Here is a 20398-nt window from a genome sequence, read left to right on the forward strand (position 1 = left end):
TTACTCTTTTTTATACAGTTTTCTCGTCCAACGTACTTATATTCTCAAACTTTGTACCCTTGTTAGTGGAAAAATATTTTAGAAAATATAAAAGAAACACCTCTATGATTTTCTAAAGAGATGGACACACAAACAATTTAAAATTTTGATAGAAAAATCCTTTGGGCTTTGGGACTAATACAGTTAGTTATTCATATAAAAAAATTTAAATTGCCACAAAATTCTGCATTTGTCTGCAAAACGCGAATTTGACCATTGTATTCAATATGAATTTTTTTTCCCTACTACTTTTCTCTGAATCAGCGCTCATTAAGACCTATTCAATTAATTGCTCTTCACGTGTAAATTAATCTTCAACTATTTTCATAATAATATTAGTTTTGTACTTTTTTTGATATTTGATTTTTGGTGCATTTTTATCTTTAAAAGAACCTAATGAAATTATGATCATATTTAATTTTATTATGTAAGAAATATAAAGAAAACATTTTAACCCAAAGAGTTTGGCCTTAAAGCAGTTCTAAAAAGTGTTTCTGTGGTTACGTCACACAAAAAAACAGCTAAATAAAAGTTATTAATATGACGTTATCGAAGAGATATTTTTAGGAGTATGGGAGTTTGCAAAAGTACCTTTCCGTGTCTAGTCTCAATATACTTATTGTTCTTTAAGAAAAAGCTTTGAAATAAAAAATGATTGTTGCTGCTTATCGGCGGTTTTAAATTAGCGGTTTACTAGTTGCACCCGAGCCTCTCTTTCTAATATTTTTGTGTAGTTATGTATGAATACTCAGTAGACAACAATACTTAACTTTTTTTGTTTGAAGACAAATAAAAAGTAATAACACATTCAGATATAAACTTATAGCCTTAAGACAAAATCTGCGAGCAATTTAAATTATGACTATCTTTATTATATCATTTAAAGGGGGATAGATAGTCATTCTGAAAAACACAGCATATTGCTTAATTTCCAGGGGAAAAATTTAGGGGAAAGTATAATAAAAATAGGTACAAAGCTTAAAATTTATTTGTTATTACATTGTTATTTTCTTTGTTTTATGAAAATCTTATTATATTCTGATTTTCTAGTATGCATAGAAGCTCCTATATAAATTTTTACTTCCAATGAACACTAAATATTTCAAATAATATGAACATACAAGCCATATCAGCGCCGAAGCAATAACTTTTTGGCTTAATTGTTTTATTTCATCTGAGCTATAGAAGCCTAATTTGCCGTAAGCTTAGAATTATAGTTTGCTTTATTGACCAGTTCAACAAACCAGTGTTCTGGAGCCGGAGCCGGGAGCAGCAACATTTTTGGTGGAGCCGGATCCGGAGCCGTATTTTTCGTTAAAAACGGCTCCGGCTCCGGACTAGCTAAAAATGATTTTTTAAAGTAATATTATAATTTGGCAACGGTCTATTTCCATATAATAAACTGAAAAACTATTGTTACTTAACAAATAGACACACATCCTTCTACTTTTATATAGCTTTAATCAAATAAAAGCAAAATATTTTATATTATTTATTTTATTTTATCAAATTCAATAATGAAAAAAAATATATATTAATTTTAAGGTAGGAGCTGGAGCCGGAGCCGCATCAAAATTATACGGCTCCGGCACTCTGCAACAAACTATTTGAATTATATGAATTAAGAACATAATAAAAGAAGTTAAACTCAGTATGAATTTATATAGGAAGGGATTAAGTTAAGGCAGCTATGAAAATATTTTTAGGAAAGGTTGAAAATACACATAAGTAGATATAAATCAAAAGTGTCAAAACATATTCTAGTATTGCTTTTTTTATTGTATTGACGAATAGCCAAAAAAAAGTTGTTCTAAACCTACTAAAACAACATACATACCATAGGTATTAAATAGCTTCACTGCAAATGATTTATGGCAAAGATTTCCATTGCAATGGTTGGATTTTCTTGTTGGATAGAATCTCAAATTGAAGTAGTAAATTTTATTTTCACAAAATTTGCCTTATTCAGCACAGCTAAAGATAACAATAAAAATAGGTTTTACATTATGGCCACAAATCAGATTTTTCCGCTTGATTAAAACTGGTTCTGGACCAGATGGAAACAACATGTATCGCATAGTATATTTTTAAAACAAAACAGGATTAACTATTTTACATAATATTTGGTGTCTAAATTTAGTTTACCATCTAAGTACAGGATTTATAAAGTGTCATTTTTAACTATACCATCGTTTTCGAGTGGGAGAAGTTTATAATACATAGATAAAAGACAATTTTTCATTGTAATGCCACTTAAGTAAATTGCAACTAATTTCTTGATCTCTTTAATGGGCGAAAACTCAATTAAATGTTGATGTAATGACAATTTAGGCTTATTTTATCATTTTATGAGTTACAAACATTACTTACATTTTCTTTCTTTTACAAATTATGAGCTGTTATCATAATATTTGTTATATGGTCGATACTAGTCTTGTTGGTCAATATGTTTAAGTAAATAACTTGAAGACACTATTATTTTTTAATATTGATCGCCAGAAGGTTTCTGAGTTTTAACATCCTAACATGAATCAAAGCTGGATCTAAACAAGCGAAGCAAATTATAGAGTAGCTACGCCTCTATGACATGAGCTTAGGAGATTTTTTTTCCATGTCCAATGGTCCTATTTTTATGGGTGTAAATATTTTTGCCTAGGTTATAAAGTTGAAAATGTACATTGTTCTATTCTAAAAATAGGTATCACCATTCAAAAAATAAATTGAGGAACAATCAGAAAATGGTACAGGATCTTTTTTGGCATTTACATCAACAATTATATGATAACTAACATCAGGCAGATCTTTTTTTTAACAGTTTTACAAACTGTTTCTGAACTGCAAGAATAAAGAAAATTTAGTTATTTTTATAGATATTGCCATCCAAAAAGTATATAAAACACAGGATAAATCCGTTTTTTGTTGGCCTTTAAAATATCTGCGGACTATTCACTAATGCATTTCTTAAAACTACAATAAAGGATAATGTTAATTATTGGTAATTATAAAATATCTGTATTTTTGGTGGAATGTATATTCATGTCCCAGTATTTTTTAGTTGACCTGGGCCACCCAGAATCTAATTTGTGCCCATGATCATTGCAAAACAAGGATAAAAACATACTTCTAAGCGAAATATTAAACAAACATTGAAAAATAAAGCGTAAAAATCGCTTTAAAGAAACAGAATAGTATATTATTTTAAAGCCTAAGAAATAATATGACGTTGATATTTCCTAAAACTGCTTAAAATTTGCGATGTTGAACATTTTATGACGTTACTTTAACGCCTATAACATAATTCCTTATCGTCCTAGGATTCACTAAATAAAATTGGCATTATTGATTTTGAATTACAGTCTCAATTGAGAAAAGATAATATTAGAGAAGCAACGCAGGTTATATTATATTTTTGATGTAATTAGAAGAAATTGAAAAATATTTTCTTCAAAATTCAATTTTTAATGGTCCCATCTATTAGGTTATGGTACAATTTTTTTTTTTATTCAAATTTGCACTCAATTTTTTTTTTGCATAGCTCGAAGTGACAAATATTTTCGCCCAAAAACCAAATTTGCTGGTATGCCATTTTTTTGCGCAAAATTTTCATTTTTTGCGCATATTTTGTTTCTGGTCATGTGATCTATGCTTCGTTAAGTTGTGCATTCATTTCAACGTTTTTTTTGGAATTGACGAATGCTTATATGTGAGGTGCGTGACAATTTGAAAATATGTAGGTCCTTTCAAGGTTCATAATCTTAGATAAGCAATTGGTTAATTTGAACAAACTAAGTTTGCAATCGAAACTATCCTTCTAATACATAATTTACTTTTACAGCTATTCGACACAGACTAACATTGGACAAATCATAGCCATAGAAAGGCTTCATTTTTAAAATAATGCTTATACATATAATACATTTTAAAAAATTTACCTCCTAATTTGCAGTATTCAAAATCATTAGTTTGCCAATCTACACCAAAAGCTTTGTATAAAGATAGACAAATTTTAAATTTGCTCATGAAAAATATTTTTGTGTTCCACATACATACATTTTTAAAGAAATATTTTGGCCGAGGCTCTAGCATCTAGAGGCTCTGTATTTTAAGGAGAGGGGCGAGATGACTATTTTTTTAAAGAAAAAAGTGCTTCAACTAGTTAAATAGATAAAATATCATAACCTGAAAATCAAAATGTTAACCTTTATTGAAAAGCTTGGTCTAGACTATCCGCCAAACTTTATGGCTGTCATGGGATTGACATTTAATTTTCTGGTAGAATCCACAATTTTGCAATCACCCCCCCCCCCTCCCCCAACTTAAAGAAAAGTAATTCATAATTCGAAAATATGTTTTATGTGAAATTCTCAATAATAGTTCAAATGATAAAATATGAATCGCCATCGATAAAAAACTATTAATAGGTGCAGGAACGTCAAAACTTTTAATTTTGAGGGTTTTAAAGTTTTATGTGGGATAAACACCCTGTTACCTACACCCTTGGACGTCTTGCAGGGTTTTAACGTGTCAACTTCGTCAATACGATTATTTTTCATGGAGGGGTGCTTCTACCGTTACTCCCTAATGCATAAAAAAAGGGATTTTAATATTTTGATCAGTTTCAAAATTGATTCAGACTTGTTTAAACTTTCCGGACTGCAGAATTTAACCAGCTTTATGTTTATAAGGGTCTGTCCGCCCGACGCGACGGTTCGTATAGCTATCATTTAGTTTATTTGGGTATATCAGAATTATCCTGAATAATCAGACAAGCTGTAGAATTCATAGCATCTCTATAATAACATGTAATGCTTCAGGGTTTCAAATTAAAAAAAATAATATCTTTCTCTCCAAAATAAATAAGGGGGGGGGGGGTTTAATGCAACCATCTCGTAATCAATGTATAAATGGCACTTAGAATTCGAATTTGGATCTGAAATTTTGCATGAGTCATCCTTGGTAGGTCTATTTTCCCTAAATCGAACAAAAAGTTGGAAAAGTAGCGGCTAACGGCTGGCGGCTCATCCGTTTAGACATTTGTTGGGTATTTTCAAGCGAAATCCATCACAAAACCTCTCTCCACATAATGCTCTTTTCCGATCCAAAACGTTTTCAAACGGTTCTAGCCGGAAATTGCTGGTACTAGAAATCTAAAAAATATTTTTTTGTATCATTTCACATGATTTAAAGCAAAAATATGTTTCAAAAAGTTGATTTCTACGTAATTTATGAAGATTTGCCCTAAAAATAGCCAAAAAACGGCTAAACGGCTGAGCCGTTAGCCGTTACTTTTTCAACTTTTTTTTCAATTTAGGGAAAATAGACCTACCAAGGATTACTCATGCACAATTTCAGATCAAAATTCGAATTTTAAGTGCCATTTATACATTGATTACGAGATGGTTGCATTAAACCCCCCCCCCCTTATGTAGCCCTGTTTTTATTAACCTTGCCAGGCGTCAAAACAATCCACCCATAAAATACACGAAACCATATATGGGCCATTTTTTAACACAATAAAAATGAGACCTGTACCTTTATATTTTAATGCAATATAAAGTCAAAACATGTATGAAGAAGGTATATTTTAAAAATAACTTCCTTCATTGGTCTTGTAAGGCGATTGAACATTGAAGTTGAAGACAATGAAATAAGTATTCTCCATTCAAATGTCCACGTTTCTGTTAAAATTGACTTTAAAACCTCCTGTTTTTGAAACAGATAAGACAAACGGTCATATAAAATCTAGGAGTAACTACGCTTCCTAATAAACCGGATGTTTGTTGTATGTGTTATGATAAACAATGAATGAAACCATAAAAAAACACGACGAACATACAGACAGACATTCAAACCATACGAAGAATTACAGGACACTAGTAAACTCAAAAGAAAATCGAAATCAAGAATTTAGGCATTGGTAATTACAGTTAAACCTACAATTTTCAAGTCTGAATATTTAAGTTATTTAAATCGTCTTATTTTTATTTAATTTTTAATCTATTTTTGTAGGTATGTTTTCTTGTGAATTTTACAATAGAAAGATCCAATATAAGAAAGAGAATATTAATGCAGAAAAATAATTTTCATATTAAGGAGGGAGGGTATTGTTTGTATCTGGGGCGCTTATAGCTTCATATGGTATTTAATTGTCCTAGATACTTGAATTACGAGTTGTCAGTAATATCTCCCCCCCCCCTTCAAGATATTACCAATTCCCTGTGATTTCTAACCATCTCTTGAGCTCTGAAATCGATAGAGATATAGAAACATAAAAGCCATTTAAGGATAAACAATATTGGTAGAAATTTCTGAGTTTGTAATCTTTGACAGCTCTCGAAGTTAGATTACACACACACGCACATGCACGCACACACACACACACACACACACACACTTTGTACAATAAGGGGCGTAGTTTGCAGTTTCAGCGAAGGTTAGGTTGGGCGTTGTTCCTCCTTTATGAACTTGGGTATATGATCTTGATTTGGATTCTTTATGGTCTTGCTAACTTTTTCTTTAAGAAATTATATTAAGCCAAAAACAGAGCAAAAATTTTGGGTCCGATTTTGTACAGTTCATGTGTTGTACAAATATCTTTTGCAAAAAATTGTATTAACGATTTATTTACCTACTCAAAAAGTTCATAACCAAGATATTTCAAAGCTAAATATTAATTAAACTTTTAAAAACAGTATTTTAGGCGCCTGTTATTTAGAGTAACTTGCGTTTATTCTCTGTCTAATGGTTAGCTGCATTCGATAAGGTGATTTTTTTCGCCTTCAAATATTCCTTTTGTCAATAAACAACAAAGCTTAGTTTCGTACTGTTGTACAATATTAGGTTAAACTTGTTATCAAAAAGTTCAAGAAATTTTATTTGCAATTTAATTAGTTGAAATTTTGCGCGGTCTTTCAACTAAGATCGTGGTTTTATTTCACTCCAAATCAGTTTAAACCTACACGTTTTGAGAAATCTCACATTCACTATTACAGAAATAGGTCGTCTTTAAATGACAACAATGTCAAGTTGCTTAAATACGAAGAATTTGGCTAAATAGTTTAATTATTATCTATTTTTTTGATTCTTGAACTGAATTTAAGACTTTAAAATTGTAGAGTAGATTCGCTACTAATTTTTATGATATTTCATAATCATAATTTCATAAAAAAAAGTTATACAAGTATTTAGAAAGGTTTTAAAATTAATTATGCTAATTAGTTAATCTGCGACTTAGTTAGATAATTTTCTTTGCAAACTTTAGCGTTTATGTAAGTTTTCGCATTGTTTTCAGGGAGGTAGTACTTAGGCTTTCCCTCTAAATAAGTACAGATAAATATTTAGAAGCAGTTGATACCTATCTTTAAATGCATTTTAAAAGACAGAATTGTTGAGGATTTCTTTTTTTTCTTCAATTTAATAAACAGTTATTTCTACTGAGAGAAAATCAACTCTTTTTGATATAATACAAACATTATATGATATAAAAAGATTAAAATAGCTAAATGTCTTTTATATCGATTATCCTTTATTCCTGAAAGATAGTGCAACAATTCAACGCAATTTACAGGATTTAAATATTTGAGACTTTATTTTACTAATGCGGGTATATTTTCATACCAATTTTGAACATTGTTTGATAATATTTTACCATCTTATAAGAATAGCTTTTTTATTGCTTGGATCTTACACCAGATCATCATGTACTCTAATAAAGTGAAACTTGTAGCAGGCTAAAATAACGATCCCCTCATCTACCCCCTGTACCCTATCCACTTCCTTCTTACTGGATGCACGAACTGACCAATAATGCACCATGTTACCAACCTAAATTTACGGCAATTTATTCCTTGTCATAATATCCACGCATATTCTATATCCATTCTTATTTTATTGGCCGTTGTGTAGAATTAAGTTAATGCTACACAAGGGCCAATAAATAAGGAATGAAACAATTCCGATAGTAATATGTGATTAAAGAGTAGCTGCGCTTCTAAAGTTGTGACTGATTGCTGGCAAGTGTCTGGAATAGTTGCTGTTTGGCGCAGTAAGCAAACATATTTTACATTTAGTTCATCTTGGATTTTTTTGTAGAACCCATATTGTATAACCTTTAAGAAAGTTATAGAAAAGAAGTAATATTGTCAATGCCTGTTCCTTCCCCCAATAGATCGATAGCAACAGTAAAAGCAATCCTGTATTAATAAGAAATTATCCAGGTATAAAACTTTAAATCCAGGATCAATAAGAAATTATCCAGGTAAAAAACTTGGAATCTATGATTAATAAGAAATTATCCAGGTAGAAAACTTGGAATTTAGAAATTAATAAGAAATTATCCATTAGCAAACTTGGAATCCAGGATTAATAAGAAATTATCCTGATAGAAAACTTGGAATCCAGGATTAATAAGAAATTATCCAGGTAGAAAACTTGGAATCCATGATTAATAAGAAATTATCCAGGTATTAAACTTGGAATCCAGGATTGATAAGAAATTATCCAGGTATAAAACTTGGAATCCAGGATTAATAAGAAATTATCCAGGTAGAAAACTTGGAATCTAATATTAATGAGAAATTATCCAGGTTAAAAACTTGGAATCCAGGATTAATAAGAAATTATCCAGGTATAAAACTTGGAATTCTGTAGTATTTATGGTAAAGATGTGCATGGAATAATTATTATTGCCCAGATATTTAGACTGTTTACACACATTTACACGGATAGTTTTCCTTTAAAAATTTGGATACAGGAATATGACAATGGACATAGTATTAGTTTTCCTATTTAACCCTTAACAGTCGGGCCCCTTGCCGCACCTTAATTAGTCGGGGGGGAGGGGCGTTCAACGCCCCCACTCATTGTCTCAGTTCCTATTAGAGCTAGAGGGCTAAATTTGCAAGTCCCCTGTGTTATGGTGAATTTCCGACCTTAAGTAAGTCAAGGTCAATTTCCGCTTCCTTCACCCTTTTATTTAACAACCTTTGTTTTTAGGTCCTTTTTTACTTAAAAATTTCAAACAGCTGTAATTTTTTTATTTTTAAAGCTAGAAGAAATTTTTTTTGCAGAAAATGTTTATTTTATTTAAATTTTATATTTGAAATATCAAAACATAAGTTTCAGCGGCCGCAGCTGTACTTGGCAGCTGCCAGCCGCCGCAGTCGGCGGTCGGCGGGAAAACGGCGGCGGATCTTTATGAAATTTTATTACATTATGTAGACATGTAAGAAAAGCTTAAGTTTAAAATTTGAAGTCTCTAAGTCAAAAATTGCGGCCACAGGAGCATTTTAAAGATTTCTGGAGACCTGGAGGATCAGGACCTGCAGGATCATACCTGGAACCTGAAATTGACTTGAACACCTGTATTTAATATGAGGATGTACTACTAGAGGATATTTTAGTATTTTGGTGAGATAAAATGCTTTGTTTAAATCAAAAACAAATTTTTGTTCTTTACCTGGATGACCCTGCCAGGTTTGCTGGCATCCTGTGCCCGCCAGGATGGAGATATTAAAAAAATTCCAACTCTCAGTTATGTGTCATACCCATACTTAAAAAGTCAAGCAGTTTGGGCTCTTTATCTTTCACACACAGAAAATGAAATAGAAAAAACCGGATGGGGGGGGGGGCGTTCAACGCCCCCCCCCCCCCCCGACCGTTAAGGGTTAAGCAATATGCAGGATGCCTGAGGAAGGTATGAATTCACTTCCGCTCTTGCCTCGTGTTATAAAATCAACAAAATTGCACCAACTGTCACCTTATATATTATTCAGTTTAATCATTAACCAACCCCCCTATCTTATTCATTTACTAAATCTTCCTGCGAATATGTAGTATTATTTTGGTGTGGTAATTATGAAACCCTTAATGGGAATGCAAAAGTTGGTGAACATGAAATGATTTCTTCAGTTTAAAATAGTTTAATACCTGTCCCTATACATTGTGCTTACTGGTAGGCCATATAGGTATTGCTTTTATTAAGCCTTTGCATAATAAGAAAATTGTAGCATGTATCTTAATAATAGCGCAGCTAATATATAATCTTGGTCTTATAGTTAATTGGTCTGTAAAGGAATAACAATTAATTTTGTTTTTTTAATACCTTTTCACATTCGAAACCATTTTTTGATTTAATGCTTTCATATTAAATGCACTCTCTCTCTTTAGTTTTTGGTAAATTAATCTTGTTAATTAACTGACCTAAGGCTTTAAATTATTCAACATTTGATGCAACCAGGGCTGAAGGATAGAAATTAGATAAAAAATAATTATTTTCTACCATGAGTTTTCAAAATGAAAGGGGCCTAGGTAATTTATTATCAAACTTCATATCATTTTAACTATTCCTTTTTTACGTTTTTAGGTTTAAATTAAATGATCAATGAAAACTACTATTTACACAATTTCAAAATAATTTTTACATTAATGAAACTGTTAATTAACTATATTTAAGTTTAAGCAGATGAAAGAAAAGAAATACTCCCCCCCCCCCCCCAACATTTCATTTTTAGACATAAAGGAATAAGTCAATGAGATATATAGTTAACAACTATCCTTTAATTTATTCTTTGATAATGTTTCAATATCTCTCCAGAAGTCACTAAAGACATAATATTTACATTAACAGAAAGGAAGATCAATTTAACTTGGATTGACCTATCCCTGTACCTCATTTGATCTTGATGAAAAAAGTTAGAATTCTTAATTGAAAACATCTTAAGATCTTTTGAAGTAATGCATCCAAGAGAATCCTTCAAAATGCAGTTTCGTAAACTTTATTCAACAAAGTTTTTTTTTATCCTAAATAGGGAAATTTGGATAGAAATTAAGATTTTGGTTTTAGACTTTAGGAAAGTTAATTTTTTTAACAAGGACAAAAATGAGAATTAGCCTGGATATATTAAAAATACTTTATTTTTAGAATGTTTATTTTTTTGTTTTAAATGCCCCAGGTTTTCTTTTAAAGCAACTTCTTATTCATTACTTAACTTTCTTATAATAATAATACTTTTAGACTAGATTCTCAAACGCTAAACTCTTATAAATCTAGAAATGTTTAAAGGCAATAACTATACCAAAGTTGCGCACTAAAAGTGAAACTAGAACAAATCCTTCGGCTGTTAGAGTATTGAGTTCAATGCAAAATCCTCCCAAGTATAGAGGGATTGGTAAATTTTATATACAACTCTTTTTATATTAAATCATACTAAAAATTGCATTTATAGGTATCATCTCAACCCTCAACCAGAAAATAATATGTAGCCAGGTATAGCATCGTATTACAGACAATTTTCCATTAATGATAAAATAAAATTATAATATTAATACCATTTTGGTCCCTCGGGTTTAATAAAACTGTTTTTAATTTTATAATTTTCCATTTTGAAATCTGCGAAAAGCTGTCTATAATACGTTGCGATAAATAACTATTATTTCAATGACTTATTCCTTTGTTCCTGATAAATGGTGGGGGGATGGCAAATCGTTTAGCATTATTTAAATGATAATACCACCTCTTTATCTTGTGGACAATTTGCTAAATCGGCCTGATTGGCTTAAATGCACGAATTTGCCCACGGATGCAAGGGATAATGTTGCTTTTTATCTCATGCGCTTTTCTAATTTAACAAAGAGTTACCTATCAACAATTTATTTTAACTTGGTTCAATTATTTAAAAAAAAATATATATTTCTTTGTTTATTAAGTAATCATCAATTTGACCATAAAAAAATACATGATTTCAAATGAGTATTTTAAGGATTGAAATAAAACTATTTGTAAAACTTCGGCCATTCGGGGTTAACAAAACTGTTACAAATTTTTTAATATTTGAATATTTGCGGAGAGCTGTCTATAATACGATGCGATAAATAACTATTCCCTTTGTTCCCTGATTTTATATTTTTTGCTTTGTCAGGGAGCGGTTCGATATTTTAACTAGTTTTTTCATTATCAGCTAAGAAAGGTTAAAATGCCATAAATAAGATAGTTGCATTTTATAGGGATAGTTAGTTTTTTATAGGTACAATTAAGGCTACTTAAGTTTTCATCAAATAAATTTAATGGTATTATCACAAAATTAGGCTTACAAAATTTATTAAATTATCTTGATCTCTTATTTATAAATAATCTAAATCTCATTTCAATATATACATTGACTAGCGGCTTCGCCCCTAGCCTCTAGGGGCTTTGACCCAGGAGGTGATAAAAATTTTTTTTTGGCGAAATTCGTATAAGGACCAAGGACATCTTCAGCAAAAAAAAATGGGAGGGATTTTTTTGTTTTTTTGGGGGGTTGGGTGTGTTCTACCCCCCAAGAAAATAGTCTAAAACCACCACAGGACCAGTAGGTATATTCCCTGAAGAGTAGAATCCAATCGGTTCAGTGGTTACCGAGATCTTAAGGGACGGACAGACGGACAGACAGACAGACAGACGGACGGACAGACAGACATCATTCTACTTTGTATTATAGATATCTAAAATACATAATATCAATAACTTATCATGGATATAGCTTTGCAGTAAAGGCCATCCCATTAAGACGATGCAGATCCCTTGCAGGAGGGAGATGACAATTATGTTTAAATTAATCTGCACCTATTTCTTCTCCTATTTATAATGATAGGTTACCAAAAGCAGAAAGGTAGGGAGATTATTAGTGTAAAATTATCTTCGTAAAAAAGTATTGTATTAAGAGGCAAATTATTCTAGATTTATCTTTTATAGGCCCATCTCAAGATTTCATTTCTTCAGCTCCACACCCCTCTTTTTACAGTTAATATTTAGTGCAAATACAATCTGATTTTGTAATGGTAACTACTGCTGCTATGTTACTTATAACTGTAATTTTACTTTTGTATGTTTACTAGGATGCTGCATTTAAGCAATAAGAAAGAAAACAACCTTGCTACAAAAATTGCCCAAAAAATGACGAAGGTGGCTAAAAAGACAAGAAAAAGGCCTTCAAAATTTTGATTTACGCAAATTTTGGGGGCTTTTTAAGCAATTCGGAAAAAAAATTTTCTCCCTCATTTCCATTGTATTACGAGATATCTATAAACACAACCCCCCACACCCCTTTTTACAACATTCTTTTGACTAAATAAAGATTTATTTCTATCTGAATATAATTTTGGTTGAGGTATTTAAGTGGTTATGCAATTTAGTTTAGACATTCTTATATCAAAGCATTTCAAAGCATTTCTCAACTACTCCTACATTGCCTTCCTCAGGTGTTTTTAAAATATTGCAAATCAAATGTATTTTAGTTAGGCAACTAATGTACAATATTTTGATGTCCTTGTTGGAAAAAAAGGAAACATTACAAAAAATGAAGGAATTTTACTCGTTAAATGTTTTTCTAACAATTAGCTATTATTTTCTCTGAAGCAATCAAATATGTGCAAAATTTGCCCATGGTATGTTTGTGTTGACACCTTATTTTTGTCTTATTACGCTCACAGTAAGATAATGTTTAGAAGCTGGTTACAATAGAAAAGAATAGTTATGGCTGCAGCTTCAATGGGGCGAGGCAGGTTGCTTAGAGCGCAGCTGCTCTACAAACTGACTTAATGGGTAGTTAAAAGGTTATGTTACTTTTTAATGACCAACTTTAAAAAAAATGCTATTAAAAGTGACACTAAAACTTATTCATTAACTTTTGGGATAGACTTTTTATTAAACTTAAGGTCAAATCCTTTTTACAATTAAGTTACGTGGCTATATTCCCAATAAATATTGTTTCCCTTGTCATATTCGCGAAGCCTGGGCCGCGCAAATTTCTCCGCGTAATATTTTTACTTGGCATTATTTGCGCACGTGAGCTGCACAGTAAAAACAAGGATTCAGAGATAAGTAAATTGCTTAATATGTAGAATGGATGTAGAATATACGCTGATATCATGACAGGGGATAAATTGTCATTTATTGGTTAGTTCGGTCATCTAGTAAAAGGAAAGGAGATGGGGTATAAAGGGCGTACTTTTACCCAGCTACAAGTTTCTCTTATTAGAAAACATGAAAATCTGGTGTAACATCCATGAAATATATACTTTGCTATACCAACTTTACTTTAGAGTAAGATTTCTCATTATTTTGGCGTAATGGTATTACTATTGAAGGCCTACAGATTTTGAATTTAATTTTTAATGACTTATCCTTTCTCCCTGAGAGCAAGGTGAAGAGTGAACACCCTTTTTTGTAAACTGGTTTCTAAACTTGCAGGATTTTTTATGCAACCCTCACACACACACACACGTACAGGCCTATACAGGCCTGTACATAGGCCCACCCCTCTACAAAATATCTGGTATCAAATCTGTACACTTTTTGGACTAAAAACATCTCTGATAAAATCTTTGGACATTGTACTTTCTTGGTTAGAGATTTGGATCGAATAATGTTTGTAAAGAGTATCTTTAGTATTAGCAATTAAGTTTTTTATTAAGTCGTTACTGGACTCACCTCTGTATCACAATCTACCTTAACATAACAAAGTATCAGAATTAGAAATTATTTTGGGGTGTGGATTCATAGGTGGTCCAATATTGATCATAAGGATGATGCCCCAAATTCTTAGGATGTTTTGTGAGGCATGAACTCGTGCAGATATTGTTATTATTATTCCCAGTGCGGGAGGAGACATTGGGTTGTTTATTACACTTGTCACCAAAAGTTTATAAAAACGCTTTCTTATTTGGAAACTTTTATTGAATTCTGATTGGTTGTTCATTAGTTAAGTGTACAAACGTTTTAACCACAAATTGTTAACTACAGATGTGGTAAATTTGTGTATCATTATTTGGGATGTACATCAATTTATCGGCCATTGTTAGATCCATGTATCATTATTCCAACATAAAAGCACCACCAGGATTAGGCAATATATAAATATTTTGCCACGTGATTTTAAAGATCCGTTGGAAGTAAAAAATGGATTCAGTGCAGTCATTTCATATGCAAATTGTACTAAAACATTATATGACCTTTACGAATGGCCTAACACTTATAGTAGTCTGAGAAAAAAACTCCAGGGTTAGTAGTATTATGAAACTAGCGGATACGACTCTAATCTCTAAGGGCTTTAAGGGCTCTAAGAGGCAGAGATGGACTAGAAAAAAAAAGATGGCCTAAAACCACTAGAAAAGCTATGTTAAGCTTACCTAAAATAACTTAATCGGTTCAATAGTTATTGCGAGCTTAAGCTTCAAACTAAAAAAAACCTTACTACTTACTAAAGCTCTATTGTGTATTCACCCACTTCTAATTTTGTGTTTGTAAGAGATGACCGTATGTCAATGGGACAGTCTTCCATATTCGTTCTGTGTTAATTGTTATTCAACAGACTCGTATAACTTGCATTATACAATGTTAAGAGATATAAGTTTTCCGGAATTTTAATGTAGGGAGGAGATTTGAAATCTGCATCAAATTTTAAGGATTTTTTTATAAAATTCATTTTTTGTATAATTCTTTATCTAAAAGCGGAAATACATATTAAGTTAATTAATTTTGACCAATAGGATAGGTGGATTTTAAACTACCTGCGCTCTAATTGGTTGAATGATGTACGACATCCAATCAGAGCGCTGATTTTTTAAATCCACCAATCACGAATGCCAAAATTAATTAACTTAATTTGTATTTCCGCTTTTAGATAAAGAATTATACAAGAAACGAATTTTATAAAAAATCCTTAAAATTTGATGCAGATTTCAAATCTCCTCCCTACATTAAAATTCCGGAAAACTTATATCTCTTATTATACATAATTAATTGTCGTTTAAAGATTGCATTTTCTGAATAAGTAAAAAATTGTTGTTTTACTTTTCTAGACATAATAATGTTCTAAAAATATATTATCTACTAATATCTTTTTAATAGAGTAGATTTCTAAAAATTTATTATTATCCCTTCTCAAAATTTCTTATTAAAAATAGATTAAAATTGAAATCTTAATTTAAATATTTGATAGATAGGTAAGATACAGAAAATTAATTATTTTTAATTCTGTTATATTTATTCAAGAAATATATAAAACTAATGTTAGATTATATATCTGCGTGTCTTATATGCAATATTTAAAATGTGTACACAAAAGCCTATGTGTGTAAAAATCAAAACATTTAAAATATGTATGCATGTGTCCTATTGTATTCTTATTATACATTCTACATGATTTTAGGAATTAGGCATTGAAGTTTCACAGTCGCACAAACCTTGCTTAATTTTAATCGTTGATTATCTTTCTCTATAAAGACATCCAATTTGTTCCCTTAGTTAGTGAGATTCATACACTCAGTTGCAATGGTCATTTTATAGTGGGGGGAAACCTAGCTAACCTGCTTAAAAAAAGATTAAAACTGTTCTGGCACTTATATGAACATTTCTTAAAAAGGATAACCTTACCGTTCCAGTAGTTTTAATACACACACACTCAAACACTCCACTTCTTTTTTATAAGGATCAATCCGTTTTTTTTAAGATGATGTTTTAATTTAGAAACATTGTATCTACTATATTCCTGTAGATACAATACATTGTAGTCTATTTTAAATCTCATACAATTCAATATTTGACAAATTGATTTGACTCCAAATACTTCAATGGACCTCAAAATACAACGCAGATTGATTGATAGATAGATAGATGAATGGATAGAACATTCAGTTTAAAGTAGAACAAGGACAACTAAATTATATGTTAGCTGCGCATCTAAGTTTAATAAGGGGGGGGTTTTTAATGCAACCATCTCGTAATCAGTGAGCAAATGGCACTTAGAATTCGAATTTCGAGCTGAAATTTTGCATGAGTAATCCTTGGTAGGTCTATTTTCCCTAAATCGAACAAAAAGTTGGAAAAGTAACGGCTGGCGTCTGGCAGCTCAGCTGTTTAGCCGTTTTTTGCCTATTTTTAGGGCAAATTCATCATTAATTACGTAGGAATCAACTTTTTAAAACATATTTCTGGTTTAATTCATGTTAAATGATAACAATAACCATTTTTTAAAATTTTTAGTACCAGCTGCTAAACAGCTAGAACCGGCTGAAAACAGCTGGGAGCCGCCAAGAGTATAAAGGGTAGATAGGGCTTGTGATATGTCTAGGGGTAGGTTTCTATGGGTGCTGAGCTCAAAAATACTACTAAAAATAGTGACGGCCAATCCATATGGCAGCTGGGTAATGGACGCAGCTCAGCTGGGTAACGGCCGCAGCTCAGACGAGATAGGCCAAGAGTATAATGAGTACATGAGGTATATGACGTGTCCAGGATTAGATTTTTATGGGTGCTGAGCTCAAAAATGCTTCTAAAAATAGTTTCGGCCAATCCCTATGGCAGTTAAGTAATAGCTGCTGCTCAGCTGCGAGCGGCTAAGAGTAGAATGATTAGATAGGGCTTGTGACGTGTCTAGAGGTAGGTTTTCATGGGTGCTGAGCCCAAAAATGGTACCAAAAATAGTGGCAGCCCATCCATATGGCAGCTGGGTAACGGCTGAAGCTCAGCTGGTAGAGGCCAAGAGTAGAATGAGTACATAGGGCATAAAAACCTACCCCTAGACACGTCACAAGCCCTATCTACTCATTCTACTCTTGGCCGCTCGCAGCTGAGCTGCAGCTATTACCCAGCTGCCATATGGATTGGCCGTCACTATTTTTAGTAGTATTTTTGAGCTCAGCACCCATAAAAACCTACCCCTAGACATGTCACAAGCCCTATCTACTCTTCATACTCTTGGCCGCTCCCAGCCGTTTTCAGCCGGTTCTAGCCGTTTAGCAGCTGATACTAGAAATTTAAAAAATGGTTATTGCTCTCATTTAATATGAATTAAACCAAAACTATGTTTTAAAAAGTTGATTCCTACGTAAATAATGATGAATTTGCCCTAAAAATAGGCAAAAAACGGCTAAACGGCTGAGCTGCAGCCGCCAGCCGTTACTTTTCCAACTTTTTGTTCGATTTAGGGAAAATAGACCTACCAAGGATTACCCATGCAAAATTTCAGCTCGAAATTCGAATTCTAAGTGCCATTTGCTCACTGATTACGAGATGGTTGCATTAAAAACCCCCCCCTTTCTTGTTATGGTAATGCAGAGATAGATCTATGAGAGATTATAATTAATGTTGTTTTTATTTTTTCAGAAAGTTGACCCTGAAGTTGTGTTCACAAAACAAGAAAGAATTGGAAAAGGTTCTTTTGGAGAAGTTTTTAAAGGAATTGACAACAGAACACAACAGGTAAATTAACATTTTTTGGGGTGAATGTCTTGGCCTTAAACAGGCGCAATTAATTACAATTCACAGCTAGGACTTCTAGATTAAGGTCGTGCAATCAAAGGGTTGGTTATTTAAAGGACGTTTTACCATACCATCAATAATCAAGATATATTTCTGATAAAAAAAACCTGTTGAATCAAATTTATTTGTACTTACCTAGGGAATTTTCTAATATTGTCATAATATAAAAGATGAAGTAATTTATAATGAGGAAAATTCTAAGAAATTTAAACATTAGAACGTTAAAGACCTGTCACCAGCAGTAATCATTCTATTTTAATAATTCTTTATTTTAAGTTTTATTTTTAGAGTACAATTTCAACATTTTATTTGACAGGTTGTTAAATATTTTGATCCTAAATGACTTAGTGCTAGTTTATAATGTGGCGTATATATTTGTTGAAAGTTAAAAAATAGTTTCTTGGAAATCCTTCAAAAATATTGGAGAACTAAAAATATAACCCTCAACTCCCTTTAATATTTTTTTAGAAAAGGTTAAGTAAAGCCCTGGAGAGTTAAAGCTTCTTGCAAGAGCTATTGTCGGAAGTGAGCAAGAGGGAGGGGGGATGGTGGGTCCTCTGGGTGATTTATAGGATTCGACCAAGTTTCTAATTTCACCTCCCCTGTCCTTATTCCTTCTGACATACTTCTCTCTTTTTTTTTATGTCTGTCCTGTTCACCTTAGCAACATCCAGGGATACAGGGATTATTAACTCTCATTTAAATCACAATTAACTCTCCTGAAAAGCATTTATCATTATTCAAGCTGTTCAGGAGATCTTTTGTTAAAACATTTTAATAAATGTCGTCATAATATCTAAATTATTTTTTTTTTCTACATTTATTGAGTCTAGCTAAATAGGACATCTGCCATAATCTTGTCAATATCATTAGTAAGCTGAGACAAGAAATTCATGAATTAATGTCAAATATATATGCTGCAGAAAACCTATCCTTTAACCCCTAATTGACTGAGAAAAAATTGGCAAGCATACACCAGTCTGTGTCACTAGTGTTTTTAATTAACCAGCAAATTCAATATCCCACTCCTCCCCCCCCCCCCCCTATCCCACTCACCCCCAAAAATTAGATGTTCTAACTATTCCGCTTATTTACTTGATAATTTAATAGAAGGATGTGTTGTGTTGTGCTTAAATATTGTATGCCCTGCACTGGGAAGAGATAGATACACGTATGGGAAGAACGGCCCCTCCCCCCTATAATAAAGGAGATTTCTTTAATACCTAACCATGACTAGAGAATGTCAGATGTCTTTCTTTAATAAACCTGAACTATTTTTGCATATCAGCACATCAAAAAGCAGAGTGAAAGCAATATTTATTTTTATTATATTAGTAGATTTATAACATAAGTTCATTTTTTGCTGTGCAAAATTCGATTTATTGCTATTTTTATTTTGAAAATAGTTTTCTTTTTTTGTGGAGTGGATGCACACCCCACCGAATTAATTAATACAATTTGTAACAAACCCCCACAAAATCAAATCATACACTGAAAAAAAATATAATCCTTTAGTTTCACTAATATTTGAACAATCCTCCATTAAATTTATTTGATTTTTGCAATACAGTACGTTATCAAATTTATGGATTTATAATCTTGAGTTTTAAATATCGGGAGGAAAAATGCAAAATAAATGTACGGGACAAGACAAATATATCCATTAATAGCTCAGCAATATTAAATTTTTATCATTTACCAACAAAGAAAATAACAATATATAGTTAATATGTTAAGATTAAAAAAACAGTATCAATTTGGAAGTTGTCTGACAGACATACTCATTCATATAGTAGCTTTTTGAAAATAATTCTCCTTATCCCCTGCGGGGAACCTAGCCCTATTCTCATTCAACTGAATTAATTAAATCAATTTGTATCAAACCTCCAGAACAAATCAAATTGAATGCCTTTATTTTTGCTAGCTACAAATAGGAAAATAATAATTTTAGCACTGATTTTTCTTATGAAAAAGAATAGAAAGGTATATTTTTAGATGCACAGCACTCTACAATTAGGATATGTCCAAACTCTTTGAATGCTACGCTTTTACTAAACATTT

The 20398-nt window shown here is 31.7% G+C and overlaps 1 protein-coding gene across 6 annotated transcripts in view; it reads left to right on the forward strand.

The window, feature by feature from the left end:
- Positions 1–20398, forward strand: part of GckIII (Germinal centre kinase III) — a 274408-nt gene that overhangs the window by 227791 nt on the left and 26219 nt on the right. For all 6 annotated transcript variants that reach the window (XR_013884727.1, XR_013884729.1, XM_080179469.1 and 3 more), the window contains one exon: positions 18182–18277. Coding sequence is in view for 4 of the 6 variants with exons in the window: in XM_080179469.1 (XP_080035595.1) it covers positions 18182–18277 (96 nt within the window). In the remaining 2 variants the exon portion in view is untranslated. The remainder of the gene's footprint in view (positions 1–18181; positions 18278–20398) is intronic.

Source organism: Acartia tonsa, chromosome 2 (genome assembly GCF_053477335.1).
Source record: "Acartia tonsa isolate MP-2025a chromosome 2, ASM5347733v1, whole genome shotgun sequence".
NCBI classification, from domain to species: domain Eukaryota; kingdom Metazoa; phylum Arthropoda; class Copepoda; order Calanoida; family Acartiidae; genus Acartia; species Acartia tonsa.